Source organism: Oryza brachyantha, chromosome 2 (assembly GCF_000231095.2).
Source record: "Oryza brachyantha chromosome 2, ObraRS2, whole genome shotgun sequence".
Classification (NCBI taxonomy): Eukaryota; Viridiplantae; Streptophyta; class Magnoliopsida; order Poales; family Poaceae; genus Oryza; species Oryza brachyantha.
The window spans coordinates 9,343,231-9,361,423 of NC_023164.2; the positions used below are offsets into that span (position 1 = coordinate 9,343,231).

At 50.4% G+C, this 18,193-nt stretch overlaps 2 protein-coding genes across 3 annotated transcripts; both read left to right on the forward strand.

Annotated features, from left to right (window-relative positions):
- Positions 1 to 10,262: 10,262 nt before the first annotated feature.
- LOC121053566 lies at positions 10,263 to 13,510 on the forward strand. 2 transcript variants are annotated; one of them, XM_040521075.1, is made up of 3 exons: positions 10,263 to 10,696; positions 12,048 to 12,157; positions 12,762 to 13,510. In XM_040521075.1, the coding sequence occupies exons 1-3, from the start codon at positions 10,324 to 10,326 to the stop codon at positions 13,356 to 13,358; spliced, it is 1,080 nt and encodes a 359-aa protein (XP_040377009.1). In that variant the 5' UTR covers positions 10,263 to 10,323; the 3' UTR covers positions 13,359 to 13,510. The 2 variants fall into 2 exon arrangements, with proteins under 2 accessions (XP_040377009.1, XP_040377010.1); XM_040521076.1 differs by having other exon boundaries at positions 12,048 to 12,145.
- A 2,411-nt stretch (positions 13,511 to 15,921) lies between these two features.
- Positions 15,922 to 17,601, forward strand: LOC121053482. The gene has a single exon (XM_040520444.1). The coding sequence runs from the start codon at positions 15,922 to 15,924 to the stop codon at positions 17,599 to 17,601; it is 1,680 nt and encodes a 559-aa protein (XP_040376378.1).
- Positions 17,602 to 18,193: the final 592 nt, after the last annotated feature.

Below are 18,193 nucleotides of genomic sequence, written 5' to 3' on the forward strand. Positions count from 1 at the left end.
TATATGGACCTTAACAAGGCATGCCCTAAGGATCCGTTTGGTCTGCCGTGCATCGACCAAGTCGTAGACTCGACGGCTGGCTGTGCATTACTCAGCTTCCTCGATTGCTACTCCGGCTAACATCAGATCAGCCTAAGACAGGCTAATCAGATGAAAACCACCTTCATCACACCATTCGGCACGAACTGCTATATCACGATGTTGTTCGGTCTGAAAAACGTAGGGGCAACCTAACAGCAAACGATCCAGGGTTGCCTCCACGACTAGATCGGGCGAAATGTAGAAGCATACGTCGACAACGTGGTCGTCAAGTCGAGGAAGAAGGATGACCTACTAGATGACCTAGGGGAAACCTTCAATAACCTCCGACGATACAAGATGAAACATAATCCCGAGAAGTGTGTGTTTGGCGTCCCCTTCGGCATGCTCCTTGGTTTCGTCGTCTCCTCGGTGGGGCATCGAGCCAAACCTGGAGAAAGTCCAGGCCATACTCAACATGAAGCCTCCCAGCGAGCTCCGGCACGTCCAGAAGCTGGCCGGATATATGGCGGCCCTTAGCCGATTCATTTCACGGCTCGGCCTACGAGGGACGCCCTTCTTCAAGCTATTGAAGAAGACCGACCATTTCACATGGACCCTGGAAGCACAAGAAGCCTTCGAGGACTTCAAGAAATACTTGACCTCTTCCCCGTCCTGGCTTCACCCTACCCAAGCGAGCCACTCCTACTCTACGTCTCAGCCACGGTCCTCGTGGTCGAGCGGGAGGAAGATGGGCATGCCCAATCGGTCCAGCGGCCAGTGTACTTCGTCAGCGAAGTACTCGGGGAGTCCAAGTTAAAGTATCCCCAAGTCCAGAAACTGCTCTACGGCGTCCTGATCACGGTAAGGAAGCTCGTTCATTACTTCCAAGCCCACCAGGTTTCAGTTGTCACGTCCTATCCACTCGGCGACATCATACACAACAAGGAGGTGCAAGGCCGCATCGCAAAGCGGGCACTAGTTATGATGCCAAACGACATCACCTTCAAGCCCCGCACCGCGATCAAGTCACAAGCACTCACCGACTTCGTGGCCGAGTGGATCGACGTACAACGGGAAACCGCGCCAAAAGAGTTGCCCCACTGGACAATGCACTTCGATGGCTCCTTACGCATGTCGAGGGCTGGGGCAGGAGTGGTGCTTATATCGCCTAACAGCGAGAAGTTCAAGTACGTACTCCAAATCCACTTCCCGGCCTCGCACAACGTAGCCGGGTACAAAGCGCTCCTCCACGGGCTGCGGTTGGCAATATCCCTCGGGATTAGGCAACTGCTCGTTCGTGGGGATTCTCAGCTAGTAGTCAACCAGGTCATGAACGAATGGACCTGTGTTGACGAAAACATGCATGCCTACCGACAGGAGGTACAATGTAATTTTTCTCTTTCACCTTCGACTGCCATCGCCGAGTGGTCCCCACTCGGTAGACCAGTCGGGGGCTACAATGTACTCCACCTTCGGGTTCTTTTTAATAAAATCTGCTGCCTACGAGTTCTCTAACTGTCGGTTAAATCGAAGTCTGGATGCAGTGGCACATTCGCTCGGCCACACCTCGCTCACCACTAAACCGGGTAGCACTACGCTAAGCTCTGCACTGGCTAAGTCCGCCCGGGGGCTGCTGGGACAGGCACACACCGAGAGAATAACTCTTCACATGACGACGAGACACACCACAACAAAGACTCTAAAGCAAATAGATTAAATAAAACCACATTACAATCGTTTGGCCTGAACACAGTTAACTACTACAAGTTCTCCTACTCCTTTACAGGTCAAGGTCATCTGCGACCGACTCGGTGGCCTTCTGCGCTTCGTTCACGTACTTCATCGTCGTCTCCTCGTCGCAGTCAGCGGCAAACCCGTCGCAGATGGCATCAAGCTCCACTCGGGGGTACAGCGACTTCACAATGGCGAGGGCATGGCCAGACGCCAACTTCGCCATCTCCCGCAACTCGGCGCCATGAGCCGCAGGCATCTTCTCAAGCTGTTGGACCACGCCGTCTATGCTGATCGACGAAGATCCCTACGCTAACAGCGGCGTCGCCCTGAGTATGTTGAGGGCAACCGTGATGAGCCGGTCCCAAGCTAGCTCAGCTTCCTGAGTCCTGGCCTCGGCAGCCTCCACCATGGATTTCACCCGGGACTGTGTCTCTGCTAGTAGGGTACGAGTCAGTGAACATACGGAGGGGAAGAATGAAGGATGGGGTAAAAAAGAACTTACCCCTGAGCTCGGCAACAGCGGTGTCCTTAGCTTTCTTAAGTCGAGCGCATTCGGCTTCCAGCACAGCCTTCGAGGCCGACAGCTGGGAGCGCTCGGCTTCAAGCTCGGCCTTCACCACCACCAGCTTGGCACACTCGGCTTGTAGCCCAGTGTTTGCTTTCTTCAGCTCTCCCAAGGCTACGTCTTGATCTAGCAAAAGAAGACAATGATTAATTACGAAGTGAAAGTGACAACCAAAATCAAATCGTCGCACCTTTGATTCGGGCGGTACTTGACACTTGCTCCACGCGAAGGCCAGCTATCTCACCATGCAGGCGGCTCTCCATAGCTTTGGCACGCTCCAAGATCTCATCGCGATCTCGGCGTAGGGCATCCATGTTCTCGAGCTGCGGGTCCAGCGAGCAAAGGGCTTCCGACTTCGCCTTGGATCGCGCCTCGATTCCCTGAGCACTATGACGTGAGTTAAGGAAGTCATGCGCATGGGGTAACAACCAGAAAACGTACCTTCATAAGCCTGACTGACTTCTAGATGTATCGCTTGATCTTGGCGATGTCATTAGAGTCGTCCGACAGGCCGACCTTGACTTGCTCAGTGCGGCTTTCTAGGGCCCTTGGTGGGGCCGCCCTCAGGGTCGTCGCTACGATCGATGAAGCGGCTGCCTTAGCATCTGTCACGCCCAGAAATTTACACCAAATTTCTGAACAATAGCATGTATTAAATCTCGGTCCAGGCATCAGCCCGAGTACACACTATGACAAATTAATACACAGTTCCACGACTTAAAAACAAATAAGAAACAATTATCTATCGAAATGCAGCGGAAAAAGAAAACAAACTAAACCATCTAATCTTCAGCTTCCGCTGGCGAAGACGGCTCCACACCACAGGCACTCTCGACGGCGGACTGAACCTTACTTCAACCTTCGGAACAACCTTCTTCTGACACAGGCTCTGGCACTTGCTCTAGTGGGGGAAAAAGTAAGCAAGGCTGAGTACAAACCACCGTACTCAACAAGTAACACCCAAGAGATGAAGAATAATGAATGCAACAGGGTATCAAGGATAGGCTAAGGTTAAATTGCACAAAGCTGCAGTAATTTAGCAAAACAGTGGACAAATTAGACTGAAATAAAAGTAAAGTAACAATTAAAATAATCATCCACTGTCCAACGTTACACCACGTTGCAACAGGCCCAAACCACTGTCGAACGTTACACCACGTAGCGACAGGGTCAACCCTCTGCCCAACGTTAAACCACGCTGCGACAGACCCAAACCACTGCCAACGTTACACCACATTGCGCAGGGTCAAACCAGTTCCAAGATTAATAAAATTATTACAGAGGTTCAACTAATCCCAGTGAATCTGTCAGTTCGCCCAATAACCGCGGGCACGGCTATTCGAATAGTTTTACTCTGCAGAGGTGTACAACTTTACCCACAAGACATGGCTGCCAAGCATGTTACCATGTCCCAACGTATCACCACGATACCTCAGTACGGAAACCATGATAAGACCTTTCACCTAACCCTCCCTAGACAATCGCACCACACTTCAGGTTTCACCCCCTCCTTTACACCAAGTCGGGCAGTCCCCTCTTGTGCCTTGGTAGATCTGGAAGCAGGAGAAGCTTTCGTTACACCACGATTGCTCGTCCATACTCCATCACGCCTACCCTTGCCTAGGTACGTCGAATAGGGACAAGCTAGATTACGAGTCTCACCGTTGCCCATTCTGGCTTGTGGTTAGTACGTGTAAGACCTTCAGGGTTTCCTGAGAACCGGTCCTTAATTGCCATGGGTGCGACTCTCAAAACCATGCACCCACAGCCCACCATAAGCAATATTTTAGTTGTATTAATCCTCAACGGGATATTAATAATGATTACAACCATTAAAGGTCTATCAAAGTTTAATCAATAATCAAATAAGAATTGGTGAGCTAGTTGAACTAAGCATGGCTAAGCATTGCCTAACCCTAAGTCTAGTCAAATTAACCCTAGATGACAATAATAAATGGGGATCAACGGATATATTGGTAATTGCCCAATAGATAAATACAATAAATAGATTAGCATAAAACAATGCATGTTTGAATGTAAAAGCGGGGGATTTTATAAACATAGGTTCAATATGATCAAAGAAGGGTGCCACTTGCCTTGCTTAGACCCACGAGGAACTTCGGCGACGACTTCGAGAACGAACGGCGCTTCGACGGGGTCAAAACCTACGACAAACAAGGCAAAACCAACAAAACAGGCTATAGAACTACTGAAACAGAGAAAGAAACTATTTTTAATGGATTCTTGGCAATTTTATGAATTTAATGAAACTTGAATGGACCTAAACGGAGACTAGATGAATTACTTATGAATTTTAGAAGTTTTCTGGGTTTTTAAACTAAACAGAAAAACCTTATTGATTTATTGCGCAATTAATGGGGCTGCTGACGTCAGCGAGGAGAGAGGAGCTGACGGCTGACAGGTGGGGACCACCTGTCAGTGGGAGAGAGGGGAAGTGGGCGGCTGACACGCGGGCCCGATCGAGAGGGAGGGGCTGACAAGGGGGCCCAGGGGGAGAGAGAAAGGGAGAGATGGAGGGAGCTGATGGAGCAGGCCCCACCTGGCGGAGAGAGGTGGTGGCTGGTTAGTGTGCCCTGCCAGCCAGAGGGGAGGCAGAGCAGAGGAGAGGGGTGGAGAGCTCGGCCGACGGCGCGGGGAGTGGGCGGCGGTGGGCGGCAGCCGGCGTCGGCGGCAACGGGCCCCGGTGGCAGCGACTAGATGGCGACGGTGGCGCACGGTGGGCGGCGACCAGCGGGCGGCGGCGCACGGAGGGCGACGACCGATGGGCGGCGCGGAGGGGAGGACATCGGCCGACGGCGCGGGGCGGAAACAGCGACGACACGGCGAACGCGGGTGCACCCTGGCAACGGCGGGGTCGCGTCGGCGATGGTGAGGCGAGGGAGACGACACCGGGACGGACGGTGGCGACGGAGAAGGTAGTGACGGCGAAGGGACTACGACAACAACAAGAGCACGCACGCGCGTGGCGGCTGCGTCAGCTTGGTAGCGCGACGGGCGGAGGAGCTCAGCGATGACGTCACGGGGGAGAGGGGGATTTAGAGGTGGCGGCTACCGCGCGTATGGTGGGGAGGCGGTGATGGCGCATCGCGGCGACGGCGGCGGAGGCGGCGATGCACGGGCGCACCCGGCAGAACAGCGGCGACGGCGACTGGCGAGCGGCGAGCGCGGGCACGCGCTGGTGCAAGCGACGGCGGCCAGACGTCGGCGACGCGGGGGCGACGACGACCACGGCGGCCGGCGGGAGGGGCGAGCTTCGCACTCGTCCGGCGACGGCGCGCGACTCGGCGGCGGTCGGCCGGGGGGAGAGAGAGGGGAGGAGGATGCGGGTGCTCACCGGCGGCGGGAACGACGGCGACAGGTCGGCGAGGAGGCGGGACAGGTGATGACGTCCGACGGCGCGACGGCGACGACCGGGCGATGGGATTGGGGTGGCGGTGGCGAGGTCGGGAGCGGCGGCGACCGAGTGGCGAGAGGATGCGCGGGCGCTGGAGATGCCCGCCGGCGACGACCGGGGCGGTAGCAAGTCGGCGACGGCGAGGCGGAGGTGATGACGCGGGTGGGCGGCAACGTCCGACGACCGACGAGGAAATCGGCGGCTGACGGCGACGAAGGGGAGCTTCGGGCAGAGAGGGGAAAGTGGCGGCGGGGCGGCGGCGCGAGGATTTTATAGGTGGTGGCGCCGGCTAGGGCGGAGCGGCCGGTGGAGACCGAGTCGACGACGCGGCGAACTCGGCGGTGGCGGTTGCGGCGGTGGTTGCAGCGGTGGCGCGGCGTCCGGAGGTGTCGGGGCGGAGGCGGACTCGGCCGGCGCGGCGCTGCGCGGGCGCGGGCGCTAGCGAAACCTGGTCGCTGACAGGTGGGCCCCACCTGTCAGTAGCGCGAGGGGAGGAGGGAGGCGGCGCGGACTCGCGGGTGCGGGCGCGGCGAGTTGGGCCGGAGCAGCGGCCCAGGCGGGGCGCACGCGGGCGGAGGAGGGAGGCGGCGGAAGGCCGGCTTCGCAGCGAGCGCGGGCGAGCGAGCGGGCCGGGCGGCGGGAGGGACGAAGCGCGCGCGGGAGGAGCAGCCGGCCGGCGGGGAGTTGGGCCGGCTCAGCGGGGCCGGCCCGGGAAGGAGGAAAAGAAAAAGAAAAAGGAAAAAGAAAGAGGGAGGAAAATTGGACTTCGGCCCAATTTCAGAAGGAAGGGAAAAAGAAAGGAAAAAGGAGGGAAAAAGAAAAACCCCACTTTTGCCGAGTTTTAAATTAATTTGTGTGGCCAAATTTTATACTTCTGCAATTTGAATTTAAATCCAGTTAATTGATTTGGAACCTCGATTTAATTGAATTAATTCCTATTAGAGGGATTTTTCCTGAGTTAATTAAGCCAATTGTTGTTTACGAATTTCTTTTTACGATTTTAGGCTTGGGATAAAACTCCGGGCGTGACAGCATCTAGCCCCGCGTTGCCTGCGACCGGGAGCACTACACCGGTTCCCAGCCCCATGGTTGGCGCCGAGGCGATGGCCAGGACGATCGCAAGAGTCGCTTCGGTGATTGGCCCCACAACGGGGTTAGTCGCTGGCATGGGGGCCGTGCTCGGGGCAACCGGCGCAATGGCTGTCGGCGGGCCCGAGGGCAGAATCTCCCCAAGACCCATCGGCGTCGGAGCAGTGGGGTCGATGTTGCTCTACTTCCTGGAAAGCGTTGCGATTTAGCAAGGATAAACCCCAAGCAGATTACGGGCGACGTCGCATTACCTTGATCCGGTCTTGAAAAACGGCTTCCTCAAGCGCCCCGGGGCAGGCGGGCTTGGAGAGCGAGTCGGGGTTGGAGTGTCGTTGTCCTCTGGTGCTTCGGATGGCTCGACGTCAACGTTAAATGCCACCCTCTTGGCAGTAGGCTCATCGGCTGAGGCTTCCGACCCCCTCTTTAGCACGGGCGAAACCCGACTAGGGGTTAGGACAAGAATACAGAAACAAGGGTAGACATCTCCCAAAACAGGAGACAAGTTTTCAAGGGCATGATTCGACTCACCGCGGGTGGAGCGTTTCCAGCGTGAAACGGCGATGGAAAACCGGTGGCACTAGCCGGGATCAGGGTGTTCGGAGCGAATAGCCTGCGGGCTCGTGACCGGATGTCCTCTGACCGTAGTGTCTCCGCAGTCTCCCGAGTCGGGTCGTCGCTCCCGGTGTAGTCCAAGGTGAATCGGACCCGATCCTTTAGAGGTAGGATCCGGCGTCGAATGAAGTGCCTTGTCACCCAAACGCCGGTCAGGCCGGCGGTCTTCAGATTCTCGATCAAGTTGAGTAGCTAGTTAACTTGAGACATTTCTTCAGTCATCGGCAATAGTGACCACGATTCCCGAGCTACTGGGGCATGGCCGACAAAGGGAGGAAGGGAGTCGGCCAGGTTGGAACAATAAAACCAGGCTGCGTGCCAACCTTTGAGAGAGGTCCTCATCGGCAAGGTGAACCAAGCCTTCTTGCTTCCCTCACGAAGCTGAACGCCTGCCCGGCCACCACAGATGGATGATTCCGGTTGGGCTGGGGCTTGACAGCGAAGAGGTGGCGGAAGAGGTTGAAGTGAGGGGGAATTCCAAGGAAAGTTTCGCAAATGTATACAAACACTGCGATTTGAAGAATGGAATTAGGGTTCAGATGATATAGCTCAATTTCATAGTAATCCAACAAGCCGCGGAAAAAGGAGGAAACTGGCAGACCAAACCCACGTTCGAAAAAGGGCTCAAAGACTACTATCTCCCGTGAGTCGGGGTTAGGAAAGGCCTCACCTTTAGCGCCGCAGCCTTCCGCTAGCTCTTTGCTCTAGATCAGCCCCGCTCCCGACAACACCGAAAGGTTGTCGTCAGAGATGATGGAGGCTTGCCAGGCGTGCAGTGGCAGTGCCTTCCTGGAATCGGTTGAGGAGGCCATTTGCGGGGACCTTGGGCGAACGGGAAGGAGAGCGTGTGCACGACGAGCGGTGGAGGCGGTGGATACGGTGGCTAGGGTTGGTGGGCGTGGGGATCACCGGAGCGAATTGGGGCTAAAGTGGTTAGCGCAGTGGAGAAGAAGATGAACGGACAAGGTAACATGAGGCTTAAATGGGCTGCCAATGGGCCTAACGGCTAGAAAATTCTGTTGCTGGACTAAGTATTGTTATGTCTCTCTGTGAGCTTGGTAGGCCGAAGTTTTCGGTGCCGGTATAACGGATACCATGCTGTTTTTAAGGAACGTTGCGAGTTTTATGACGCGCCAGACAGTGATATAAAATTCGTAATTTCCTTCAAATCGGGAATCGATGGTATGCCTATGTTATGGGTCCATGGCCGCACTTGGGCAGGCGAAGGTCGATATCGCCCATGGCACTTAATTGCGCTTCTTAGCTTGTGCCAAAACTTTGAGTAAACCCGAATATACTCGGTACTAACTACTCGGTTGTAACGGTTAGGCCAATCGGCGTGACCTACCCCACGGGCAGAATGTAGCCAAAGGCGGTATGTCCGGGGAAACACGACACAAAATCATTTCCAAACCGCTCGGGTCCTGAAGCACCACGAACAGTGCGGCTCGAGTCGGAAAGCCTTTATGGGTAACAGTCCATAGATGACTATATGTTTAATTGTTACGCATTTAAGTATAGAGTCGGGGCTACACCTATTAGGTGCATCTTCGATGCACCTAAACTCTTATTCCAATCGGAGCCTTCCACAGCCTCTACAATCATTATAGAGCACTCGGGATCACTCGGGAAGCACTCGGCGAGCGCCTCAAAAGCACTCGGATAGTGTCAAACATATAGCACAGGGATACACCTAATGATCAATAGTCTGCATGGATGACTTGCGCTACTTTGGATGACTCCGGGGGCTGCTATGGGATACCTATACCGGGGGTATCCGGAGACTACACGAATACATACGGTCAATGGGGTACCGAATAGGAAGGATAATATATCTGTATGGTGTCCGTTAGGAGTCTGGTACGTACCGGATTGCACGACGTGTACTTCGGACCCGAGCCGTAACCGAATTAGGATGAATCTTAGTCTTGTTAGATTAGGACTCTATCATATCCGTAGCCTCTCCCCCACTATATAAGGGGGACGGGGCGCCCTCTTGAGGGCAACAGAGATTCATCTGCGCAATAGAGTCACCAAGCAGGAGTAAGGTATTATCTCGCCACGTCGAGAGCGTGAACCTGGGTAAACCGTCTCCCTCTTCATCTTAACCATCGAATTCCGAGTCCGATAGCCACCCTGTAAGTTTATTGCCGACATCAATCATCGACAAGACCGTTATATTCCCTATGTTGATATATGTCAATCATCCCCATCCACTAATAAGGGGGTGTTTGTTTCTAGGGACTTATTTTTAGTCCCTAGTCACATCGAATATTTGGACACTTATTATAAATAGTAAATATAGACTATTAATAAAACTCATCCATAATGTTGGACTAATTCACGAGACGAATCTAATGAGCCTAATTAATCCATGATTAACCTATATGATGCTACATTAAACATTGGCTAATTATGGATTAGTTATGTTTAAAAAATTCGTCCTACGGATTAGCTCTTATTTATGAAATTAATTTTTATTAGTTTATATTTAGTAGTGTCTAAATATTCCATGTGACCTGGCTAAAAAGTCATCTAAACAAATCGGTTCCTGTTGCCATCTCTAGGCCAGGCCAAAATAGCAAACCCTAACTCCCTGTCCCCCACGCCACCTCCAGTCTGTTGCGCCGCCGCCGCCGCCGCCTCCTCCTCGTCTCGTCCTCACCCTCGGCCTCTCCTTTCCTCATCCACTCATCCACCTCCCCCGCCGGTCGCCGCCACCTGCAGCCTCCTCTCCTCTAGCCCGTCGGTCTCGGTCTGGCCTTCGCGGCTCCGCCGCCCGCCACATCTTCCAAAACTAAAAAACTATCTGATCGCGAACCCTAGAAGAGAAGAGTATTTATTTTGTGGCTTGATCGGCTTGTGTTCTAGGCTAGGGCGTGTAATCATGGCGGCGGCCGCCGACGACGACGAAATTGGCCGCGTGATGTCTTTATTCTTCACCGACGGCGTGCTGGGGTTGGACGGCGGCGTTTCCGATCAGGCCGAGCGGGAGGAGTACGACGAGGAGGACGAAAGTGGGTGCCTGGAGCCCTTCTTCTACGACGAGGCTGAGGCCGTGGCCGAGGCCGCTGTGGCGGCAGAGAAGCGGCGGCTGCAGGAAGAGGAGCGCGCGCGGGAGCAGGAGCAGCGCGCCAAGGAGAAGAAGGCGAGGAAGGCCCTGTTCAAGAGGATCAGGAAGTACGATCCCAAGAGGGGAACTTTCTACTTCACCCGATACTCCTTCGGCAACCCGCTCACCTTCGACCTCAACGAAGAATGTAAGCTCCCACTGCCTTCCTATAGATTCCCGATCGATTGGGATTGGGGACAATTAAGCCTATATGAACATGTGTTTCAATCTCTTTCTCTTCTCTTTGATGGAGTACAATTCGAATGATTATGAATTTATTTTCTATTACTAACCATCTTTCACGATGTATAGTACAGTAGCATCTATTACTCACTCCACCAAATTTCAAGTTTAAAATCGATATGCATATCAATTAAAAATATGGTGTCAATGCTCCACCAGTTTAGGTCTGGAATTTCGTGGGGTGCTATATGTATGCTATATGAACATTGCCGTCTTTTGTTACAACTGTCCATAACCCTTTTCATGGTATCTGAGAAACAAGGTGACGTCCTCTTGAGAGATTAAATGTTCCCTAAATATATATACCTACCAGTCTCTCTCAAATATAGCCTAGGTTCAGCTTTACCTGTCTCGAGGACATTAGCAAAAACATAGACCAACAAGATAAATAGTCTAAGCTAGCTTGTTTTTTCGCCAGACAAATGTACATTACCTTCGCCGCAAATTATATATGTTGGTCGTATGTGCCTAACCATTTGTCTGAGAGAAAAAAAAAATCTCCTAATTGAAGCATCTGTAGTTAGGATACTAACTATGAGCACAGCTGAAGAAAAAAAAATCTCAGTTCAGGAGTTTTTGCTTTCATCAGCAGAACATTCCACATTGATTGTTAGAGTTATATAAAAAAGATTTAATGGTAAGCCCTTTACCACCATCTGTGGGACGATAGCTTATATGTAAAAGTATGAAGTTGCTGCTACAAGGTTAAATGCACATAAATATAACCACAGGGGTCTCCCCTGTTGTGATTCTTTGAAATGAAATAATAGTAGTACCATCATGCACCACTTCATGAAAAACTGTTATGCCTTCCATAGTATATTCCGAAGAAGCTGTTTTAGTGAAAGAACAGGCAAAAATAGCCCATCTTGAAAAAATTAGTTGGTATCTATGTTTGGATAGAAGGAGCATCTATGCTTTTGATAAATGGATATACCATACCAAAATCAAGCCTATCCAAGGACAAGGAACTATTTAAGGAAAGCCACGTGTTGTCAAATTTCTTCACTTTTTTTTTTGCTTTGGATGATCCCTGCATTAAATATTGTTGTCTCATGAAATGCTGACTCAATTACTTACTTTTGTGTCATAAACTGCTGGCTCAATTGCCTTTGGCACTTGATGCAGCAACTGCCGTATTTGAGGCTGAACCCACATATTCCTGCATATAACTATCAATTCAAACTACTGGCACTGTTTCACTTCCCTTACTTTTGTTAAGCTGTAACCTGGTTCATTGAACTTATGCAATGCAGCTCCTCTTGGTCCAATGCGATACACTGACAAAATCTACTCTGAACACGAGGAAACATTCCGGAAGTGCAGCTCAGCAAACATTCTTTCAGTGAAGATAGTAAGCTCAGATGTAGGCTTCCCAGTTAATGTTTATGGCTCTGTAATTGCTAGAGACAGCCTTGATAGGAAGTGTATTTATCTCTTCCGCCGCAATAGAAATGATTGCCAACTCATCAGCTCGAAGGTACTAAAAAAATAATATTTTAATTTTCTTCGAAGAATAACGTAATCTGTTTGGGCTCACTTCGATCAAATTTACTTTCATCTTGCATATGTTCGTATGAATCTAGATGTCTTACTGTTCTGATCTGCAATCGATTTTCATTCTGTATTTGTGCACTATTACCTGTCAAATCTAACATGTGGAAAATGTATTATAACCTTGCTGATGAGGACTTTAATTGGTTTGCATGTACAATGTGACTAATATCTTTAGTCCGTAAGTTGTATTTCATATATCTTGTTGAAAAGTTATATGATATAGAAGCTAGAAGTCCACATGTTAGTGATCAATCACGATATTCATAAGATGTAGGTGTAGACCTATGCTTGTATCATCTTTGGCAATAGTTTTTATATGACGTTTTTACTGAAATTTGTTCCTATATTTATTATTAAAGTTGCAGTCAAAGTAACATGACAATACCTCATCGTGCATGTTACTTGATTCACAGGATGATCCATTGATCTTGACTGGCCCAAATCGTGGACTTGTGTTAATAGATGATATAAATTTTGAGGTTGATCTCAGAATTAAAGATGACCGATTAAGAGGGAAGAAAAAGGAACTTAACAGAGGAACGCTTAGGATTGATGGCATCTTAAGTACACGTGGGATCAAAATGGAGGTTGAAAACGACACTCTTGAGGGAAAGCTCGGCACTGTGGAGATGAAATATGCAGTTGTCAAAAAGGAGGCAGTGGAGGCTACTGTTGAAATCAAGGTTCTCGAGGGATGTTTCCATGGAGAGGTCTCAGCCTGCACCACCAACATCCAAGATATATTTATGCTTCTTGATGGCAGGACTTGCGGTGCGAGGGCCGCCAATCGCGACGCCCAATTATCGCGACGCGTCATAGCCGTCCACCGTAAAGAGAAGCTTCTATTGACCATTGTTAATCAGGATGATGCAGTTCCATCTGGCTGTGTTACGCAAACCGTTGGTTTTACTCCAAATATCAATGGTTCAGAAGAGACTGAAGTTACATGTGGTAGTGTTAGGATGGTTGTCAAGGTTACTTGGTCTCTTATGCTTATGTGGAAGTGTTAGGATGCTTGTCAAGGTTGAAAGTTAAAATTTTAGCTAATAAGTATAAACATAAGTGGAAAGATGGGGCTCGGAGACTCACGTAATGTGCATGAAATATGTGTTGCTTTACCTATGATTATATTATAATATGCAATATTATATGCCATTCCAAAGTTCATTGTTATAATCTTGTGTATTTGCTTTGTTTTTGTTAATATTTGTCAGCTTTGACAGAAACATTTTTATTTCTTTTAGAAAACAATGTCATCTGTTATATTTTTTTTAAAATTATGATCTAGCTGTTCTGGATGATCCGCAAGTAACAGGCACTAAACTAGGCGTTCGAGGCCCAAAAAGGTGGGGTCCTACTACGGGCAGGTAGCACAAAAAAAACATTGGTTACATTTGTAGTAAATTGATATCAACTCTATAACCTTCGTTTGTGCAAACCTAACATACGATTATAGTTAAACCTGTAGGGATGATACCAGGAAATTCTTCTTTAGGCTGAATGTGAGAAGGGGAAACGAAAAGGAATTACAAAAGGAGATGAGCCATTAGCATATTTCAAACTTAAAAATGAATCAATATAGTTTTAAAAATAACTTTTATATAGAAAGATTATATATATATATAAAGCCAGAGCTGGCAGCAGATCTGGAAGGCTGCCATGATCGTAGGTCCATGCCAAGAAGCAAACAACGATGCTAGTGTGACACAGAAAGTTACTGCTACAACTCTAGGAATCCTGAAAAACAAAAGAGGGGCTTCAGTACCATTTTCTCAAGGTTCCGCTAATACCATCCAGTTTCAATATCCCAATGGTATCTTATCACATCCAAGAAACCACGCAAATTCCAGGGATTCAAGGCTAGGTGGGATAGCATAACATCAACTTGTCGGACGAGCCGGAACAGCACTATCTACAAATTTTGATGAAAACACCAGTAAGACAGCCTGAAGCATCCCAAAGCCATCTCATATCGGCCACCATCTTGTTCAGCGATTTCCTATATAAGTATTGTCAATTTCAGAGTTAGGCCTGCAAAGCATTATGTGCTGGTTACAAAAAAATGAAATAAATGTGAAGAAAGGTCATGAGGAACGGGAGGCAGAGGATGTGCAGTGGCCGCTGCTCATCCTTGCGAGCGGCGACGAGCACGGCCATGTCGCCCATCCGGAACAGAGTCGACCGCGCCCTCGGCCGTCGCCCGCCATCGGCCGCCGACCATGCCCTTGCCCGCCGCCAACCGCCGTCCGCGCCTCAGCTTGCAGGCCACTATCGCTCGCGGCCGGGAAGCTGAAAAGAGAGGAAGAAGAGAGGTCACCTTGCCTGGCTACGTCGAAAGTTCGAAGCCATACTACAAATTCTAAATTCCACGGTTGTCCATTGTGGCCTGTGATTAACATTAAGTTACTTTTAGATTTCCTGCAAACTGCTCCTTAATTTTCATGGGTGCGACTCTCAAAACCATACACTCACAGCCCATCATTAAGCAATATTTTAGTTATCATTAACTTTTACCGGGTAATTAGCCATAATCATCTGCTATCAAAGTCTAACATTAATTAAATGACAACCCGTGTGCTAGTTGAGCTAACCAAGGCTAAGCATAGCATAAACCTAATTCTAAACAAATTACCCCTAGTATAACATGAATAAAAAAATAGGTAAAGAATGGATGAATAATAGGTAAAAGCCGGATAAATAAATAAATTAAATACATTTCATAAATACAATGCATGTTTGAATAATAAAGTGATGAATTTATAAATATAGGAGCCATATGTTAAAGGTTGGGATGCCACTTGCCTTAGCTTAGAATCCTGGGGAATCTCTGCGACAACTTCAAAGTAGACCGGCGCGTCGACGGACTCCGATTCTAGGTGACAAACAAAGCAATCAAGGAAAAAAGGTTATAAATCTATTGAAACAGAACAATACATTATTGAAAGGGAACGACATGCGACGCAATCTCACGCCGCGCTGCGACTCTAATCTCGGAAGATGCAGCGCGATCTGCTCCAAACCCAAGTCGACGGGCATGACATCTTCAAGACGCCCCAACACAACGTCCGTGCGGCCACTGACCTACTCGGCGACATCATCCAGGAGCTCCCACAACCAAATCTACCTGTGGTAGAAACCATAAACAAGGTGAAGGCCATGGTAACTATTACTGCGATCCAGCACTCCCTACAATGCACGACAAGTACCCCAGCCGCTCGTTCGAAGGCTTAGTCGTCCAGATCTCATAGGTCTCGGGCGAACGTCTCCTGGCAACCGACTGTGTCCCGGTCGCATAGCGAAAGCAGATCACGCCGGCACTCTCCTGACTCGGCGCGGAAGAGAAACTCCGTCGAAAGGCAACGCTGCATCGACGATGAGATTCGCCGACTGGATCGGCAACGCTAAGAGCTCAGGGATGAGAAGCGGCGCCTCAATCAAGAGGACTCCGCCGACCTCCGCCGCAAGCTCGAACACCAACGCCACACCCGCCGGGAGGACCGTCGCCACGACCGGGACCACCAAAGTCATAGCCAGGCATCTAGGCATCGGTCACCCGAGAGCTCTGACACTGACATGACAGACGGCGTCCCGGCCTTCACCAAGAACTTAAGTCAATTGACTTGGCCGACTGGTTTCAAGCCCACTGGCATTAAGAAGTACGACGACTCCACCAACCCGAAAGCATGGCTCACGGTATACTCCATGGCCATCCAGGCCGCAGGAGGCGACACCAAAGCCATGACCAACTATGTGTCGGTTGCCTTGGACGATTCGGTCGGGCATTGGTTGTCAGGGCTCCCCAAACGTTCTATTGACTCATGGGCAGAGCTTCGCGACTGGTTCATCGCCAATTTCCAGGACACATATGAAAGGCCAAGGACGAAGTACGATTTGTACCAAGTCCAACAAAGGAAAAGTGAATCCCTGCGGACCTACATCAAACGGTTCTCAGAGGTATGCAATTCCATCCCGGACATAAAAGATGACGTGGTCATCACCGTATTCCGGAAAAGAGTACGCGATGAGCCATTCATCGCTAAATTCACCAAGAAAGAGCCGACTATCAAAGATCTCTTCGACATGGCTAACTCCTACGCAGTGGCCGCCAATGCGGTGTCCGCCTCACGGGGAGATAAGCACGATGAGAAAGGACAACTGTCTGGCAAAGGAAAGGAAAAGGAGCACAAGAAGGACTCGGACTCACGGAAACGCAAGCTCGAGGAGCTGGTCGCTGTCGCAGATCGACAGCCGATCCAGCACCCCAAGATGTCTGATTATGACAAAGTCATGAACAGCAAGTGCCCCTACCACCTGAAGTCCTCCCACTTGGTCAAAGACTGCTTTGTCATGCGTCATTATGCAGAGAAACTAGCCAAAGGCCAGTCGTGGGCCGCCGGGCCAAGCAAGGCAAAGCCCGCCGACAAGAAAGACGACGACTTCCAAGACCCGCAAACTGAGCTAAACCATATCTTCAGTGGCCCGCTCGCATACGAGTCCAAGCGGAAGCAAAAGCTTGCATCAAGGGAGATAAACACCACAACGGTGGACGTCCCCCAGTACCTACGTTGGTCGGAAGTTCCGTTCACGTTCGACCGCTCAAATCACCATGACCAAGTGGCCCACCCGGGGCGGTACCCACTGGTGCTAGCCCCAGTCGTCAAAAGCGTCAAGTTGAAACGCGTGCTCATTGACGGAGGAAGCGCTCTCAACATCCTCTTCACCAAGACGCTCGATGACATGAAAATCCCGAGGTCGGAGCTACGCCCGAGCAATGCGCCCTTCCACGGGGTCATTCCTGGGCTGTCGGCAACACCACTTGGGCTGATCACTCTTCCGGTAACCTTCGGAACAAAGGATAACTACCGGACGGAGAATATCTACTTTAAAGTCGCTGACTTCGAAACGGCGTACCATGCCATTATTGGCAGGCCCGCGCTGGCAAAGTTCATGGCGGTCCCGCACTACACCTACCTCATGGTCAAGATGCCCGGATCACATGTCGTCATCACCCTGCACAGCGACATCAAGCAGGCCTTCAGTTGCGAGGCGGAAAGCTACGAAATCGCACAACAGGCTGAAGAGCAGGCCGCCCGGGAGCAAATACGCGAAGCCTCGACTCACAAGACGGGGGACGACGACCTACCGTCCAAAAAGACGACAAAGATCACCTCCAACAAGAAGAAACAAATCGCCCTCGACCCCACCGACTCGTCTAAAGTTACATTCATAGGAACTCAGTTAGATTCTAAATAGGAACTCGCGCTCATCACTTTCCTCCGAAATAATAAAGATATCTTTGCTTGGAAACCGTCTGATATGTCGGAAGTCCCTAGGGAAATGATTGAGCACTCCTTGAATGTAAAAGACGATGCTAGGCCAGTTAAGCAGCGCCTTCGCCGCTTCACACAAGATAGGAAGACGCGATTAAGAAGGAGTTGACCAACCTGCTCGTGGCTGGCTTCGTCAAAGAAGTCAAATACCCCGACTAGTTGGTCAACCCCGTCTTGGTCAAAAAGAAAAACAACAAATGGCGGATGTGTGTGGATTATATGGACCTTAACAAGGCATGCCCTAAGGATCCGTTTGGTCTGCCGTGCATCGACCAAGTCGTAGACTCGACGGCTGGCTGTGCATTACTCAGCTTCCTCGATTGCTACTCCGGCTAACATCAGATCAGCCTAAGACAGGCTAATCAGATGAAAACCACCTTCATCACACCATTCGGCACGAACTGCTATATCACGATGTTGTTCGGTCTGAAAAACGTAGGGGCAACCTAACAGCAAACGATCCAGGGTTGCCTCCACGACTAGATCGGGCGAAATGTAGAAGCATACGTCGACAA